General features: G+C 43.8%; 1 protein-coding gene across 6 annotated transcripts in view; it reads left to right on the top strand.

Moving 5' to 3' along the window:
- Positions 1–438: 438 nt before the first annotated feature.
- Positions 439–19,042, top strand: part of TCF4 (transcription factor 4) — a 170,158-nt gene continuing 151,554 nt past the window's right edge. For all 6 annotated transcript variants that reach the window (XM_037373674.1, XM_037373681.1, XM_037373684.1 and 3 more), the window contains exons 1-2: positions 439–506; positions 2,873–2,969. In XM_037373674.1, the coding sequence (XP_037229571.1) occupies positions 2,903–2,969 (67 nt within the window). In that variant the 5' untranslated portion in view covers positions 439–506; positions 2,873–2,902. The remainder of the gene's footprint in view (positions 507–2,872; positions 2,970–19,042) is intronic.

Below are 19,042 nucleotides of genomic sequence, written 5' to 3'. Positions count from 1 at the left end.
GTGTAAATGTTTTTTCTGCAGCAGAAGCCTTGATGAGGTGGTGAGAGGTACATTTACCCCAAACATGCCTTACTAACTTCTAGGTTTCACCTGTTTTATCATGTTTTCTTTTTACTGTTTGACAATACTTATTTTTGTGCTGGAGGTTTTGCTAGGATTTTGATTGGTACAATGCAGTCACTTTTTAAAGAGTTGAGAAACACTGAGCCGCTGAAGTAATTTTTATGTTCAAACCTCAGGTTCCTGAGGGTCCGGTTCATTTCTGCTGTGAATTTAAATGAGTTAATTTAAGCAGTGGGTCAGAAGCCACTACCATCGTAGTAGCCCTGTGCCTGATTCTTAATTAAAGGCAACAAGAGATTAATTTGAAACATTAATTTAAAAGTGCCTATACAAAAGGAAAGAATTATTGCAATAAAGCCTAAAGAACTTTTTTGTCCCTAGATGTAGAAGACAGAACTAGCTCAGGGTCCTGGGGGAATACAGGACATCCTAGTCCATCCAGGGTAAGTATATCTAATCTTTCTCCCCAAAGCAGACTTCCTGCATATGTAAATTTACAATCTTAAATACGAGTTTTACACCTGATTGCATAGAAAAATGGGCATGCAAAGTTGGCTGTAGCCTGTCTTCTCTTTAAAATTGCTTTTTATTTTATTTTAACATTCAAACCTGAGTCTATGATTGAATTTGGTACCTGCTCTGCTACCTCTAACAGGTAGCGAGAAGATTGATTAACCATTTTTTCTTGCTATGCATGATCATCTACAGCCACCACCCAGAGTGCAGGTGGAGCAGAGATGTTGTTGCCAAACTTTGCGTTCTCTGCAGTTGGATTTTTAGAGATTGCGGGTGTCACTAAACCTGAGGAGAGGGCCAGCGCTCAGGCCCGTGCCAGGGCTTGCTGGCCACTCCATGGCCACCCTTGGCCACCCCAGGGCCCGAGCTCAGGGCAGCAAGGCTGGAGAGGGGCAGCCAGGTCTGTCCCACTATGCTGGGGCTGCCCACCAGCACAGCCGTGCCCCTGCCCTGCCCGCAGTGCCCCTTGGCTGCTCCTTGCCTCTGGTGAAGAAGGGGTTTCAGACCCTTCTACTCGGGCAGGGGCTGGCAGCTGGGCATTTCAGCATGTCATGGTACCCTCCCCCAGCCCCCGCTGTCATCATCCGAGCCCCAGGGCAGGTAGCCTGGCTGCTAGCCACCTGCCTGCCTCTGTGCTGAGGATGGGGCACACACATCCGCTGTGCTCCCCATGTCAGAGTGGGATCCCCCTCCAGGGAATGCAAGCACGGAGCTGCTATCTGGCACGGCAATATTCTGCGTTTGCTGGGATTTGTGAGACAGCTGGACTCAGTCATTTTGATTCTGTCTGTAGACAGTTATCCAAATTCTTTAGACACCTCAGGATTGGGATGCCAGTTCCTTTGGTAGGGGAGAAGTGCTATTTCCAGCAGAGCAGCTGTGCGGCTTGCCCCGAGTGGCACGGTGTGGGCAGCCCTGCCAGTGGTCTCCACGGGCCACCCCGGCAGCCCCCTCCCCAGCTGGAGCATCGTGGCTTTGACTGTCCCCAGGACTGGGCACGGCTTGTGCTTCAGTACCAAGATGATTATTTCTGTTCGCTTCCTGCAAATGCATGAAGTACACTTACGCTGGGCAAAAAGTGCCTTCGCTGTTATGCCCTTATTTAAACAGTTTGTTTAAATTGCTTTTTAATTGTTTTCTAATTAACGTGAAGGATCAGGTCTCACGAGCAGTGCTGCTGGGAGCTCCATGCCCTCGAGTGTCTGCCTGGCGAGGGGAAAGTCAGTTGCCCTGTTCATCCTCAGGCCGACCTTTCCCCTCGGGGCAGGTCCTGCCCTCGGCGGACCTTGTGCCAGCTGAGGTTTTAGGGGGACATCTGCAGCGCTGCACCACAGGCAGCTGAGGGGGGACCCCGGTCCTGCCACCGAGGGGGGGAAGCCCAACACCTTTTCTTATTCTGTCCCGCTTAGCATCCATTACGTCATTACCACTCACATCTGTCGGTTTTATTTTTATCCCTTTTTTTTCCTTGACACTTGTATTGCTTCCAAGGGAAAAATGTTTTGAAAAGTAAATTCTAAATTTGCACACACAATTATTTATGCATGCAAAAACTTGAATGTGAGTGTACAATGAAGTTTTGAGATATAAAGAAAAGAGCACGAGCCTGGGAAGAATTCTGGAGTTTCAATCAAGCCTGTGCATTAACTGGCAGTGTTATTCTGCAAACAGCCTGACCTCTCTCTTTCCTTCTTTGTAAAATGATGATGGTATTTCCACATTGGAGGAATTACTTTCTCGTGAGTTCTTCTAAACCAAAGAAACATTACATAACTGCTGCGCTCGGCCAATATTTGTAGTTAAATTTAAGATTTTGCAAGTTGAGTGACTGAAAGCAGAAGGTTGCACCAAAACTGTTTCAACAATTAGGGGCTTGATCCTGGAACAGTTTTTCTATGTCCTTGACTCTGTAGGTAGCATTTGGATTTAAAAAGCAAAATGTTAAAAGGAGTAATTCTCTGCTGTTCTTGCATGTGTTACAGGCAAGAGACTTGTATGCTAAGAGGGGGCTTTATGCTGAATTGCACAGCAAGAAATTCCAGGAACCTCATCTCAGTCACCCTTTCAGGATTATCCACACGGCAAACCGAAGTCAATTACTAATGAAATAAAAATTTGAAACAGCTTTAAAAATGTTCTGGAACACATCACTTCCAGCAGAATCAATAGGGGGAAAACAATAAAGGAGACAATATTTCTTATAGCTGGCTTAGAAGGGAAATAGGGACCTGTAGGTTTTGAAAAATGCCATTTAAACTTGTAAAATTGTGTTTTTTCCCCAATTTGTTAACAGAACTATGGAGATGGGACTCACTATGATCATATGTCGAGCAGAGACCTTGGGTCGCATGACAATCTCTCTCCTCCCTTTGTCAATTCCAGAATACAAAGTAAGAAATCCATTTCCTAACTTGACTGTGTTGTTTAAAGTGGAATAAGTGAACCAGAAATAAAACTCTGAGGGCTTAAATCAGTCATCCTCATTTTTGGGGTTGACTGTACTCAACGTAAGGATGGGAACGTGGATTTTGACCTTTTCTTTTTTTTAAGCTATCATTCAAATTCAGAAATGTACAGCAGTGCTGTTTATTGAATAGACTTGTGTTTTCTCGCTGTGCGAGGGATATGACTTTTGATGCAGTAACTGCAGTATTTGCTGAAAGAGGTAAATGGTTGTTTCCTAAGGCTCAGCCTTTCCTTTTCCAAGAAGTGACAGGTTGGCAGAGAAAATAAGGACATGCTCTGAGCAGGACTTTTAAAGTAGAAAAGGCCTTCTGAAAATATGATAAATATAGGTTAGCAAAAGGGAACAGATAAATAAGTGGTGAGGGACGCCAAAGCCATTGTTTGTTTTGGAGTGTGATGGATCGCTGCCTGCTGGGACCTGTGAGCTGCAAACTCCTGGATTTCAGACGAGGGTAGCTGCAGCCTATTCTGCTCTAGAAGAGTGAGATTTTGCCCAGGGCATTTGGCAAGGACCCTCTTTCCACCCCACACCTCATGATAGAAAGTTTTGACACCCCTGAATAATCATTTTAGCTTAGCAGTAAACACCATAGCAGTATGAAGAGAGGCTATAATTATTTGTAAATGAATGATAGCTACTTTCTTTAATTATGCTTGATAAATGAGTTTGGTTAAAGTAAATATATGATGTAAAAATATTAGTAATGCTTATGCTTGGCCAAGATCACACCCTTCTTCTGCAGTTGTCAATGAACTAACCAAATGCTTTGCTTTGAAGGATTGAATGTGAGCCAAAAAAACCATGGAGCTGTAACTGCGATATATCATTCTTCAGCTCTAATATACGTCCCTAAAATATGCCTTGTCTTTTAATATTGGGAAATATTTGTGAGTTGTTTAACATATGGGACAGTGTTGGAGCTTGTAGTCATTTGTGTGTATTCACGTACAAAACATGATTACAACAGTTTTAAAGGGTCTAATATAAGCCAAAAAAAGCATGGAAATTTCAACACTCCCTTCTTAACTCACGCCATGGGGCTTAGGTAGTGCACAGAGACACTTTGCAAATAGCCACACACTTCTGTGAAACCCACTGGGCTGCCTGGTGCTTTCAAGTATAACTTTTAATTTGAGTATTTAGCACTTAAAAGTCTCTCTCTTTCTCTTCTGCCTGTCCTTGGGTTACAGAAAACTCTCATTCCTGACTTGGATTGTTTTTGCCTGTCTTAGTGAAAATGCTGGTTTCACTTGGTGTAAGAAATAGTTGTTTAAGAGAAACACTTTTGGAGGCACATGGTTAAAGAATTAAGCTATGGAATACTCTGACTAGGAGCTTTGGAAAGCCTGACGGATCTAGAAGGTTCCAGTCATCACCGTCAGAGGGGTCTGCACAGCCAGTGCTCACCCGGCCGTGGCCTCACATCCCCAGGTGGGAGCCAGCCAGCATCCTCACAGCGCGTGGTCCTAAGTGCCCTGAGATTTTTGGGGGTTTATGACACTTAGTAGTTTCTACTGGAAATAAGACTGGTGATGCTCCTGCACACACAGATGAAGGTGTGTGTGAGCGCATGGCAAGCGACTAACAGCTTTTGACAAGTGTGCTATGGCACAGTAACGCGCGTGTGCTGCTGGGGCCGTCAGCTGCCCTCCACAACCCATGGAGGGCAAAACGCCCCTTTTTTGTGACCATGCTTTAGTATCATTCCTTTGGTAATTGGAGTAGACTTAATTTCTCCTGTTGGGGAGAAACTTTGCTCCCCAGTTTTGTTCTGCTCCTGGACATGGGGCATTGTTGCGGGAGGAGGAGGGATGGCTGCTGGGACGCATGCACCTTCCCTTCCCAGTTGGACACCCCCGAGGGCCTTGGCTGGGAGGGCTGGTCCTGTCCCGTGGGGGAATGGAGACCCTGACCCAGCACCAGGCTGTGGTGACCAGCGGTGCTGCTGCAGAGGTCTGGCTGTGTGAAGCATCGCCCTAACAAAGGCCACTGTCAGTCTGCGCTGGTCACGTCTGTATTTATAGCTTCAGGAGAAACCTATATCCTGTGGGGATGAGCAATGCCCCGCACTGTTTGCTCAGCCGGAGGCTGCCCGCAGTGCCAGCTTGTGACTCCTGTCGCTCCAAACGCGTTTTATTGTTGCCCTTTTCCTGGCAGGTCTTCCAACTCCCCTGAGGAAAGGTCCCCATAAACTCCGGTGTTATGCAGCTGGCACCTGCAGAGCCACACCATCATTTTCCTTCCATGCTTCTCTTTCTCTTGGCACTGATAGAGCCTGATGAGCATCCAGTTTGAACTGGTTTTATACTGGTGTGTACCGTTGACTTGAATGGAGTTGCTCCTGATTTCAGGTGGTTTTCCAGGCAAGGACTTGGTTGTTGCTGCTGGGGATAGGTATCACTGACCCCATACCTGTGAGCCACAAATGTTTGCAGATAGGGTGTGCTTCAATGAAGGCTTATGTTGTGTTTTATTTTTCAGGTATTTGTTTTTAAAACATATTTTTATGTGGCCAGTGTCTAGCAAGGAGCCTGTGAGTTAGGCTTTGGAGCAAGCCTTGTGGGGAGGAGCAGGGAGTTGTAAAGCTGCATGCATTACTCAACTGCTCAAACTCCTGCTTGTGTGTACTCGGATGCAGCTTGCTTTGTGTGTCTGGAGTCCCACTGCCCTGCTAGGTATTTTGTATTTTCTTAAGGGTATCTAAAGAGTAGTAATTTGGCCCAGCAATGAAGTGTGCATGCGGCGGGTATTGCACGTCACGTATTGCTTCTCATTGCCTCTCCCATTTCCAGGCATGCTCTTTGGGAATGTTTCTTATCCTACTACCTGGAATATCTTGCTAGTACATTAAATCATTTACCAATGTACAGTACTTGCTTCTAAACCTCCTGTAGCTTAATGGAGCATTTCACTGCAAGGATTAGATTGAGGTTTCAGGCGCTGCTGAAGAAAGCTGCTGGCTTATGTGGTGACCTTTGAATCTCATCTGGGTTAGCGGTTGATATTTTGATTTGGTTACTGTGGTCATATTGTGACAGCTGCTGGTTCATTATAATTCAGTCCCTCTCCTCCATTTGCCTACCAGGAATATTTAGGTTTGTGTTGCTTCAAAGTGCTCTAAGCACCCAGAATTCAACCTGGCGCTCTGCACAAGGTGAAGCGCTGTGAATGCGTGTGGTCACCAGCTGCTGTCCACTGGACAGGCAGTCACCGCATACCTGGATCCCTCCTGTAGTAGGGAGAAACTTGCAGTGGGAGGAAACTTTCCCTGAGACTTACAAAGCTGATATAACCTAGTTGGCTGAATGTAGTAAAAATGAGAATAGATAAGATCCATGGCACTTCTCTTATTTTTTACATGGACAATTTGTGTCCTCCTCCCCTCCGCATGTAATATTTCTGGTGTTCGCAGTAGTGGTTTTAGATACCTTATTGAAAAAGTTCCTACGCTACTAACCAGAAGACGACATTAAGTTTCTTACATTGCTTTGAGTGTCTCCAAAAGGACGTAAGGTCACTTCATGTAGAACTCTTAGTAGTTGTAGGTGTCGGTTGATGATCTCGTATGTGAAAACAAAATCTTTGCTTGCATTTCTTTTCTCTTTCAATTGCTAGACACAAAATGAAGAACAGATATAAATAGTTTTGCTTCCTTCCCTGTTGTCTGCTTCAGCTGGATGCTGCACTTGCTTCGGTTTGCACTCTTAGATGATCACTTGCCTGACGGGCTTTTGGGAGGGCTGGTGCGTGCATTTGCCAGAGACTGGCACTTCTATCACAAAATAAATATTTTCCTCGCTGGTTTCTTCCCTTTTCCTTTTAAAAATCTCCAAGTCATAATTTTCCCCTTAGCATTGTTATTTCGGAGAAGGTGGCGCTTTCTCATAGTCGGAGTGGCTGAGCTGTGCCAGTGCCAGCGTGGTGCCTAGGAGCTGGGGCGGTGCGGGCTGCCCGCCGTTCCAGTGGCAGGGCTCATGCCTTGGTTCCTGGGGAGCCCCCCTTGGCTGCTGAGCTGCGGCATGCTCTTGGCAAGTCCTTCAGTATCTCTGTGCTCAAATGTGCTTTCCTATTTGTGTCTGAAGAACGTGCACTATGTATTTTGCAGGGGTATTGTGAGATGTGATGAATTACTGTCTGGAAAACACCCTGAGTCCCTTGGATACTCTGTATAGATGCCAATTTTTAATATTATTTTTAATGCTATGATAGCACTTGTCTCTGTACTAATATTGCTGTAGCATTTGCCTTTAATCCATACAGCTTTGATTCTTTTACTGTTATTATAAGTAGAACTGGAATTTTTGCAGATTAGTTAAGTTTACCCAACACAGCGTTATAAGGCCTTGCTTTCAGTTGCTAAACTGTAAACATTTGGGATGAATTTTTCCATGCTGTGTATCTGACTCAGCCTGATTATTATTTTTTTAACCTTCTACAGAAATGATTTCAATATTTCCTAAAATGAGATTACATTTCATCCTGGCAGATTTTTGGTTTTCTCAGTCAGTGTCTAGCACATCATGAACATTAATTCTTTTTCACACCACCTCTGTTATGTCAGGTGGCTTTGGTTCCCGTTTTGCACTGGAGAAGCGAAGGTACGTGAGGACCCATGAGGGAAATGTCAAAAACTGTCCAGCAATTTTAAGTTGTAAATTTGAAATGGAAAAGACTTTGATGGTCTCAGTTCTTGCATTCAGTGGCACCTGAAGATGCCACCACTTGGGGAAATGGTGGTTGTGATGCTTCATGTGTGTCATCCACATTATGGGAGCACCGACTAGGTAGCCACTTAAGTCTCTTAGTGGTGCCTGCTTTTTTTGTTTTGTTGTTTCATAAGGACTTTTGAGGGCAATGCAGTATTGAAGGAGCTTGGCAACTTATGGTGGCTAGAAAATGAAGAACTGACTATTATATTTGGAAAAAAGTAAATTCTATGTAATGTATAGAAAGAAACAGGTGAGTGCTTTTTAAAAAAAAAGCAGTCAAAGGTGAATCTTCAGGAATCACAAGCAGAACTATGTTTTTCAGAACATTCTGTGGCTGCCTGAAAACGTATCGCATTAACTGAGATGAGTTTTAACAACAGAAAATTTGACTGTAACAAGTAAAAAGATCAGGAAAGGCCTTGAGAAACCAAAGAGCTGGAAATCCTAGACTTCCCTTTTGATTTAAAGTATTTTGCATTTGTGCAGCTGACACAACCCAGAACCTGCAGTTTAGGAAGATTTGCTGAATGGATGCTGTGTGACAGGCGAGTGCCCAGGGATTCCCCAGCCACCTGGAAAATGGGAGGAGTGATCTGACCGTACTCGTTTCCACCTGGAGATGAGGCAATTTGGGGTGGGTGGAGTAGGATGCAGCTACAGCAGTGCTGGGGAGGGGATAGGTACTGGTATTGGGGTTCCTTAGAAAGCATGATGACTGCCACGTCCCCGAAGGACACTGAAGCCCATGGTGTGGCTGGGCTGCAAGGCAGCCTTTGACATGGTCCTGTGGGCATGGATGGAAGATGTTCTGGGGCCGTGAGCAGAGCTGCTGTTTCTATAGAGACCCACTATGACCTGAAAAAGGCAGGTCCCCCGGTGCAGGACCCCTTCCCATGGAGGCAGAGCTCTCTGGCTTGCCGAGGCAGTGGGAGCTTCGGGGCTGTTCAGAGGAAGGGCTTAAAACCTGAGTTTAGCTGACAGGTTTGAGCTATTTGGCTCGTTTGGCAAGTTGTGCCTCCAAGTCTGCATCTGGCATCTTGGTTATTTTGGTTCTGTGTTTTTATTCGCCTCTCAATTCACTGAACTCCCCTTGCAACGAGGAAGTAAATCCATGAAAATCCATCCAGTGAATGCTGTATGGATATATATGCCCACCCACCCAAGTCTTGTTCTTTCCATCCCCACGTGAGTACAGAAGGGAAGATCTGAGACTGGGTTTTCAACCCAAATCCAGGAAAAGTAATCTATCGAGGTTTCTTTGCCAAATCTAAAATTGCTTCGCCAACCAAAATACCTCGTTTTCAGCATCTTCAAGCCTTAAAAACGGCACTAATCTTGGAAATAAATGTGCTGCTTTACATATCGAGAGAGCAAGGCACTGTAAATGCACCTCCAAGAACTGAATTACAAACCAGCAACTGATTTCCAGGTATGGTCTATTTTGCTTTCTAACGGACATGTATCTAATCTATGTGTAAGTTAAGGCTCTGTCTTCCTTCCCTTACCTAGGAACAGCTGGACAGGATTTCTTCCAGTCTTTTCTTCTGGATTTGTTTTAGTGGTTTCTGCACAACAATGTACAAGTGCTTCTGGAAAACCCTGAGCAACAGTTTGAGTTTAACTATGCAAGGCTTCAAGGCTGAGACCTGAGGAGCTTAGATGTAGCACTTTAGCTTTCTAAGATAAGGGCAATGAAAATCACGTGATTTACTGTCAGCTGGGGCCTTGAAGGGTGCCTTAAAAATGCTTTGTAGAAGATGCTGGCTCACGTATCCCTTCTTGCTGCGGAATAAGCCTGCTGCTTCTCTTGTCTTGCTTGCCTATGAACAAAATCAACAGGAAAAATCTGGGCTGCAAAGCATTTTGTAGACGTAGGTATAAATATGTTACTGTTCCCAATCAAGAGTTAATGTATTTTGCAGCAAGTCAATCTTGCAAGCACTGCCAGTCAGGATTCTGAGCTTCAGCATTCAACCCCAGCCTCTCGTACAGTCCTGAAGAGAAGAAATTACGTTTCCATTTATTTGAGGAGCGAGCAGCAGATGTATAAATAGAAACTGTAGACTCTGGCAATTAATGTCTGTATACTGAGCAAAGAATTGAAATATTATTTTGTACTACGTAGTCTTCAGTGAAGTTTACATTCCTTTGTATTTTGTTCTTAAAACAAGCCCAAGCATTTTTAATAAGTTATTTTGTGTGACAGTTGTATTCTGCGTAGTGTGGCATAGTCTAGAGCTGTGTGAAAAATTTGCATTGAACTGCGAATGCATTTGATCTCAATTTGGAGTACAAATTGTAAGTTTGCAAAATACTGCCTGAAGTTATCCTCCCTGTTGGCAGAAAGGAAGGTCTTCCTGCTAGTCTTCCAGACCTTTCTTCTGCAGACCTGGAGGGTTTTGAGCCTGTCGTTGGGGTGGCCCTGGAATGGGGATCGGGGCACAGAGTGGCAGCATGAAAAGCACGAAGCGTGTGCAGGCGTTGGGTAACGGCTGCTCCAGGTGGAGCTGGCTCAGGAGCCTCGGTCAGGCTTCTCCTGAAGAAAGCACAACGGGCACAGGGCTATGCGGGGTCCGCTGGGCTCCATGGCTCTGGGTTTATCTGCTTGAGACACCGCAGGTTTCTGCATTGCAAGCACATCAATAGAGAAGTGGCTTTTAAAGTAACATCCAGAAGGTGCTTTAATGGTTAATGAGCTTCTGCCCTTTAGATAGCTGAACTGAGTTTGGCTTTCAAACAAGTGTTTGCTGCTGTTCTCCAGCTGAGCTGGTATTAGTGGCAGAGGGAATTTGAGCTCACACCTGTTTGAGCATTAAAAGAAATGTGTAAGTGACTGACTTAAAATATTCATGGAGAGGAAAAAAATCCCATTTCTAGAAAGCCTTACACCACCAGGAAAACCATTGTTAGACATTTAAAGGAAAGAAAAAAAAACACCACCACCACACCCCAAACCCCACAAAACAAAAAAAGCAACAGCCCCCCCTAAAAAAAACAAACAACAAAACAAACAAAAAACAACCCCCACCCCCCACCCCCCCCCAACCAACCAACCAACCACCACCAAAAAAAACTGGATTTGCGAACTACTTGCAATCTTCCTATTTTCCTGAGTTGTTTGTAGTCCCAAAATCGGTGAGTGTACACCTCAAGTAGCAGCATGCTTCTGGGGGACACGACTGGCTTGGATGTGGAATAGATTTGCATTACAGCTGGGAAGTATACATGTGGGAAAATCTGTGAAACAAAACAAAGTTGTTGAATTACTAGGTCATTTACATAGCTGCTCCAGCCATGGTCCATTAAACAGGCAAAAACAATGGGTTTGTTCTGTTCTCTAGTTAAGGCACAGAATGTGTAAAACAATGCCTTTTTAGCTGGATAATTAATAATTGTTTTGAGCCCCGATGTACCTTAAGTCTGGACTTCACCGGGTATAGAGAGGCTGAATCAAATGAGGCGTTCGCTAAGTAAGATCAACTTATTTTGTAGGTCTTGGTGTGTTCCTCTAGAGAAAGTAGGCAAAGCTGTGAGGTGGCTGTGCGCTGATGCTGGCTCCGTTAGCCACGGGCAAAGCCTGGGCAGCGCGTTGCTGGTCAGAACTAACAGCCGTCTGCATTTCCCCAGCAGATTTCTTCTCAGGCTTTTTTCTGAGGGCATCCAGGAGAGAAAATTGCCATCGTTTTCTGTAGGAAGATGCGGTAGTCTCAAAGCAAAACCTGATTTATACTTTTGGAGTTAAACTTCTAATTCTCTCTCGAAACTCCTTCTGACAGGTTCTGTAATGACTCCTCTATTCTTGTCCCCGATCTTCAGCCTCGAGTGCTGTACTGGATTTAGCACATTTGGTCAGATGCACAGAATATACAAAATCAAATATAAAACAGTTCCAATGGAAATGATAAAAAGGGTATGACAGGAGGGTACAGTAATTCTCTACAGCATCATGCCAATAGATACATCTTACCATATGGTCTGAATTAAGGACAGCACCAGTTCTCACACTATACAAGGCTGATGGTATACTAGGTCTATGCTTTGATCCTTGTACCATGTGAAATAAAAAGATATGGAGCATGCGTTTAACAGGAACCATCAGTGCTTTAATTAGATTATATTTATTTTTAACTAAAATCAGAGTACTCGGATACATTTCTTTATTCTGCAAACTTTTACTATGTGATTGTGGTCTTAAGCATACTCAATAGTTCTAAAAAGAGTATAGAACGAGAAGTGATGGAGAACGATATTCTGGGAAGTAAACGTGCTGACTAAATGTGATGAAGAAATTAGGCCAACGATCAAATATTAAAAAGAGCGGCATTGTGCGTGCATATATATATACATAGTGTGTGTGTGTGCGTGTGTGAGAATTATCCAGAAAAAGCAGTTTTGATTAATTCTTGGATGAGGAAGTGTGTAAACGGATCAGCAAGAATTTAGTTACAAGCATTTTTAATTTGTTGTTTAAATGCCTGATTCTGGTTCACATTGCCAGCAAATTTTTGTTTTCCAAATATGCCTTCTAGGAGAATATTTTTTTTTTTGTCCTTCCTAAATTTTAACTTTAATGTAAATCTCATAGCTAGCGAATCGATTCCAAAGTGAGTTTTGGCTGAGATTACAAATTTCCCATGGGATGTGGAGCAGCACTCAGAAGGTAACTGGACATCTGAAGAGTGCTTGTTTTAGGAAGTGTTACATGGAGAAGTTTGCAGGCATCGGTAGAAGTTGGCCCAATGGCTGTAATCTGTTTAATCATTCTTTATTTTGAGTAGCAAACCAAAACAAATCAAGAAAAAAAAAAAGAAAAAAAAGAAAACCGAGAAAATTAGTGAAACTTTAGAGTAACTGTTGTTCACTGAGCATTAAAATGGGCTCAAAGCCAGGACAATACTCGTAGTAATTTTAAAAGCACTAAATTACCTGCTGATAGTAAGGTGAGGTGTGCAAACAGAGCAGCTGTTACATTCCAAGTGTAGCTCACATTTAGCTTTGTATATTAGAACCTATTTTCCCAGGGAATAGAAAGATGATGCCTTATAAATACGCAACATCAAGGGGAATTGGTACCCACTGAAAAATAAGTGTAACAAGTATATTCTACACAGCTGTGGTAAGGATAAATAATATGATGAAAAGCATACTAACATCCTAATATAGAAGAACAAGCACTGCAAAAAGTAATAGTAAGAAAGGAAGGCAAGAATATAAGATGTAAAACATCAAGTTCAGAGAACGCATGGAATGAGGTTCAATGTTAAAAAATAATCTGAAAGCAAAGAGAGAGAAAGGAAGGAACAACCATACATAGTTAAGATGAATAATCATGAAAGACGATTGCAATGCATAAAGAAGGGGAGGTCAGTAAAGTAGATTTTAGGACCTCTTAAAGATGGAATGGGTGATTTATTGACAGATGATGTAGACACTGCTAAAAAATAAATGGATTTTTTGCCTCAGTGTTCACAAAAGTGGATGGGGAACAGATGCCAGAATCAGATATAAATTTCCCAGGGGAAAGGCAAGAAATATTGAAGGAAATAGGGATTATTCCAGAATGGGTGATCACATGGTGGGTGAGAACATCAGTAGATGGATTAAACTCTATAGAGGAGCCATCACAGAATTCTTAAGTAAGAAAAGAGAAAGGACTATTGCATGTTTGCAGGGGGAAAAAACCAAATAACTCGCTCCCCTCAGTTCTGAAGTGTCCTCAGCTGTCCGCCGAGATAACCAGGAGGGGAGCTGCTCTTTCGCCACAGCAGCACAGTGCTTTTGTCCCATACAGACTTTCATTGACGAGTTTTGTGCGTGGCACTCTGGTTTAGTTCTTTTGAAATTATTTTGAATATTTACAATATATTTTATAAGGATGAGTCCAGTCTACACAAAGTGTACATTCGTGTATGAAAGGAATACAGAACTCAGTTGGGTCAGCAGAAAATGTTGAGGAAAATGTTGCTGATCCAGAACTGTAAGGTGAAGTGTTTCCAAGTGCTTTCTGCTCTGTGGTGTGTTCTGCTGCCTCAGAGAAAATTCTTGATAGCTTTTACTTCTGCCAGAATAAACATATTCTCTATCTGATGGGAAGGTTGATATTATGTGGTCTGATGGGAAGGTTTGAAGGTGAGATTTGTCAGGTCATAGTTACATCTGGAATGTTTTTGTCTTTGTGGTCTCTAGGAGAGTGCAAGACCAGGACATATGTGCCTCTTATGTTTGCCCTCAGGTTCAAAGTTGACTCTCAGCCAGAGTCTGGACCTGGGTCTATGAAGAACTAATACGCAAAGTTTTGATGCTCTTCTTTCTGAGCCTCTTAATGGTCTAGAAGAATCATGCTCTTGGTGGCACAGTCTTCAGTATGAGCTTGAGTGAGCTTCGCACTTTCATGAATGACTGAACTTACACGTTCAGTGTAACAAGGAAGTTTCATCTTACTCATCTTGCCAGCGTCATCCTCAAGCCTCATGTTTCTTCAGAGGCATTTTTGCTTTCAGATATTTGATATCAAAGGTTCTCACGCCTCTTCCCAGGCCAGATTCATTAGTTTCTTGTACTCATTAGGTTTGGCTGTCTTCAGAGGAATGGTGTCTGAGTGACTGGCAGACAGTAGCACTGAAGCTGGAGGCAAAATGAGACATCTCATTTCTGATGAACAGGCAAATGTGAAAACCGAGGGAGGTAACAGGTAGAATATTTAAGACTGAGCTAAGCTGTTGCAGGGCTGTGGACTTGAGACTTGTGGTCTTCCTGAGTGCATACATTAGGGGAACAAAAATTAAAATTTACCAGTATTTGCTGGCTTGTGAAAAGAACAGTGCAAACTGAAACTGAACTGAGATTGTCCATTTGGCAGAGGAGATCTTTAGTATTTAGATACCAAGCTGATTCAGCAAAACCTTGTAATACCTTAGAAATAGAATCCAGATCAAACAAAATTTCACATCCCCCAGGCAGAAGTTTCTGTCCAATACTTTGGAAAGCTTTTGCAGAAGACCAAACTCTGTCCTTTGAGTGGAGTCTTACCGTCTTCCCAAATGCAGATTTTCTGCTACCAGCAGATTTTTTTCTGTTGGTTTCTCATCTCTGCAGCTGCAGGGCAAATGTTCTAGCAGAGAGGCAGTTCTGCCTTCATCTCATCTTCCCCCCTTGACCTGCAGATTGGAAGCGTGCTTTGTGTTTGCTGGTCATCCCGAGGAGACACACCTTCTGGTACCTCTACCCATCCGCTTTGGTAGCGTCTGAAGTGATGAAGGCTGATATCTGAGGAATGGCAGTATGTTTGGTAGGCTGATGTATCTCGTGAAACTTTTGCCTAAACTTAACTAGACCTTCCTTTTAAGGATCTTCTGCCAGCTTCTGTTGGAAAAGTAAAATACAGATGCACTGTAACTTGGATAATACTTTATGTGCTTATCATGATGGAAATATGTTCTGGCCTCAGTAGCCTTCTATGACACCACCAACCTCTTAAATAGTGTCTCTTGGGATGTAAGGGATTGCAAAGGAATCTCTGAATAGGTGATAAATTCTCTCATAATCCCTGTTTTGTGGACAGAAACATCCAAATGCAACCAGAGACTAAGCTTATTGCTGTAGCCCTCCACTTGTCCGTGTTTACATTCCTGGAGCTCCCTGCCACGCTCCTAGTCATGACCAAGTAACATCCTCACTGCTCAGTTTATTTAGTGTCCTAAATCCACTTGGTGTAGTCCTCATTTTCTATTGATGGAAACTGTTGAAAGCCTAGAGCTTTCCAAGCATGAGTGGCTATAGAAGTCACATGTAAAATGTGTCATTTCTCTAGAGAGCATGCCCAGGTTACGTTGGTGTGACAGACTCATGGGTGTTTGCTTGAGAATGAGTTTTGTTACAGAGGTGCTTTGGCCTTCTGTTGTTAATACAAAAATCATTTCTCCCTGCCCATCAGCAGAATTTTCCACACGTATAACACACCCCAAGTTCTAGCCATCCTAAAATACGTTCTGCGCCTTTTTGTTGTGGTTGGATTCAAGGCAACGGAGCTCCAGCCTTTGCATCTCTGAGCTTCTCTAGACTAAGGGTTTGCAAGTGGGACTGAAATTCACTATTTAATTGCTTCTGCTTTTCTGCAGAATGGAGCGAGAGACTTTTATCGCCTCCAGAGTACTTGGCTTGCACATGCAGAATGTGCTTTTAGGTCAGCTTGGGGAGTTCCCTTCCTGCCCCCCTTTCTGGGGGTAAGCCAGGTGGAGTGGCCCGTTAGCAAGGCAATAGCAAGGATCTCTTTGGTAGGCTTATAAACGCTAGCAGAGCATGGCAGCCTGAGCTGTGTCGTGTTTAACTTGATCATTTAAATAGCCAGTCCTTTTCATTGTGTTTTGTTTGACTAGGTTTCACCTCTTTGTATGGCAGAACTATTCTTTGTCTAACTTTGATATTTTTTTTTTACATGTGAAATGGTTTTGATCACGTTATACGGAGCTGTCATCACACCCTGAACAGTTGCAATTTCTGTGCCTGCTCATGTGGTGCACACCTGTAACATGTTGGGAATGGACTTGGCTTTGAAGCTAGACTTGTTCTCTCATAAGAGTCCACATATTTCTTCCATCATGTAATGAGATATGCTGATGATACAAAACTGAGGGGAGCAAGCTGCACTTAAAAGAGAGGCAATATAAAATACAGCTTTGGCCACGGTCCTGCAGTTGGATCCATGCAGGAGGAGTCCTGCCACAGTGCTGAGCCCTGTTGACTCGAACGCAGCCCTGTGTAATAATAAAAATCTGCTTGCGAGTCGCTGTTGCTATAGCTTATTTTCTCTAACGCTTTCAAGATTCCTAAAACGCGGAGCAAAATCATGACTTAAAGGTAGAGGGAGTGTGAAAGTAAGAGGGGAGGAAAGGAAAGATGTGCTAGTGGAAGCATTTGAAAAAAGCTCGTGGTTGAGAGGCAGGCCATGAGATTATCCCAGGTGTCACGGAGTGGTGAGTGAATGTCCCTCTTCTCCCGACCGGAGATGGAGAGCAGCCAGCCACATGTCCACAATAGGAAAAAGGATGCTGCGGGATCTTCGAAGGCTTTAAAAATATAGAAAGGACTTTTCTGATTCAGGCCCTGAGATGAATAAAGGGGAGGAAGAGGATGATGTGAACCTGCTTCTTTCGTCATGTGCTAAACAGAAGAAGAGCTGTGGTGAGCACTGGAGGGAACAGGAACCTGCGTTCTGCTTCCGCGACTGGGGTGTGAAGTTGACCTGGAAATTCGTCGGCAGAGCTAAGAACAGGCTCTCGGCGTAGTCCTGTTCAGGGTGATCGGGGCTGCAAGATGAGGCCCTTCCATGTTCTGTGTAGGCTCGTGTTGCTGTTTAATGGAGAGAGACAGATCTGCGGGTTGATGGAAAACAGCGCATTTAAACCTTCACCCCAAACCAAAATAGGTTTGTTTTTTTTCTTTTTTGGGGGGCGTTTTTTTCTTTTTTTATTTTCCCGAAGCTAGTGATCTGAGATTCATGAGCAAAGGTTGAATAAAAGTCAAAGGAGACTATTTTGGCACTTTCTAAGGGATAAGTGAGGCCACATCCATAATCCTGTGCATGGTTCTTGTCACCTTATTATTAGAGCTCTGTAAATCTGGCAAGGATTTATATTTGCCAAATATACCTCTGGCCTAGATTTGGGCTTATATTTGGAATTCAGGCCAGTTTTAACGCCTGTGCAGTTTGTAATTTTTGCCAGTTTTAAGCAAAATAACAGGGAAGAGGATAATGAAGGACAGAGGAGTCAGGAAAGCAGAAAACTAAGAAAGGTGGGAACTAGAAAGGGGGAAGAAAAAGGACAAAGAAATACAGAGCTCATTCCTTCTTTTTTCACGTAACATAACCTCTCTTCTCCCTTCATTCTTCATTGTTGCTCTCTGAATTTAGAATAATCAAATAAATTCAGCCACTCTCTTCTGCTCTGTTTGTGCTCTCACATTTGTTTTTTAATTTGAAAACTTCTCCCTTAATTTCTCTCTCATAAATATTCCCCTCCTCCATTTTAACTTCTTTTCCTGTGCCCCTTGGTGGATATGCTGGCTGTGAAAATTTTCCTGCTCCGCATATCCTACCCTGGTGCACAGGCACCTTGATGTACACGCATACCAGCAAGATTAAAATTCTAAGGACTGAAAAGTATTGCACTTGCATTTGTGAAATAAGCCTTGCAAAGATGCTGGTGAAACAGAGTGATGGTTTGCTGATATCTTGTCCCATACGTAGGTTAGGTGAAATTGGCAGAGATACACTCCCCGACAGTGGAAAATCCCACAAGACTTTCTGAAGGTCAGGGTGAAAGTGTTGGAGTTGCTTTCCCCACGGGCTGGCCCTGTAGGCTGGTCCAGGTGGAATGGTCCGAGCGGATTTGGCTAAATTAAGGGTAGGGAAGCTGTGACTTCCCCAAGGTCAGCAGGAGAACCAAAGGCAGAACTGGAATAAAATCCAGTAATAAGGTACAAGAAGCCCTGGATTCTGGCTGGAGGTAATACCGGTCTCCTGTTTAAGTTTGCAATTTTACGTTACTGGGAGCTCACAGTTTTAACTGAAGCCGCTTAAATTGCATCTTTTAAGTACAGTATGAACCTGCTGCTGCTCCTCTGTCATGCTGGCGGCTGTTACCCATCTGAGAGACCCCAGCACAGCCAAGTGCTCTGTATCAGCTCTCTACCTTCCTCCAACAGCTCCGGTGGGAGGTGTCCGTGCCATGTGCCTCATCCTCTGTTGCTCAGCCGCTGGGCCAGAGTGGAGGAACGGGGCTGGAGACACTGGCTGCAGGTGCGGGTGTACAAAGAACCCGGGTCTGTACTGGTTTTCATGGGAGATAATTATCTATCTCATATAGTTGCATGGGATGGGTGGAGCTGGTTTATTGCATTATTTGGTTGCCTTCTGCAGTGATGATTCATTGGTTATTAATACAAAAGGACTTGTACATGGCATAGGAATGATACAGGAGTATGGAAGGTGCCACAGTGGCAAGCTAACATGAGCATCGACTTTGAGGACTCCCTCACGTGGGAAGGGGGAAGGGCAGGTCTGCCTCCTGCAGGGAGGATGGGATTGCAGAGGGTCCCTTCTGAGGGCTGGGGGGAATGCTACAAGGCCATTTGATCCCGTGATGAATGAGAAACTGGTCACAAGCCTTGAGCTGAGCAAAGGCCAGATGAGAAAGGAATTACATGCAGAAGTTCTCATCCAGAGAAAATAATGTAGGGGTGCATTAATGGCCAGCAGTAGAACCAGATACAGTGAGAAGTTAAAAAT

Source organism: Falco rusticolus, chromosome Z, assembly GCF_015220075.1.
Source record: "Falco rusticolus isolate bFalRus1 chromosome Z, bFalRus1.pri, whole genome shotgun sequence".
Taxonomy (NCBI): Eukaryota; Metazoa; Chordata; class Aves; order Falconiformes; family Falconidae; genus Falco; species Falco rusticolus.
This window is presented reverse-complemented; position numbering and strand designations above follow the sequence as displayed.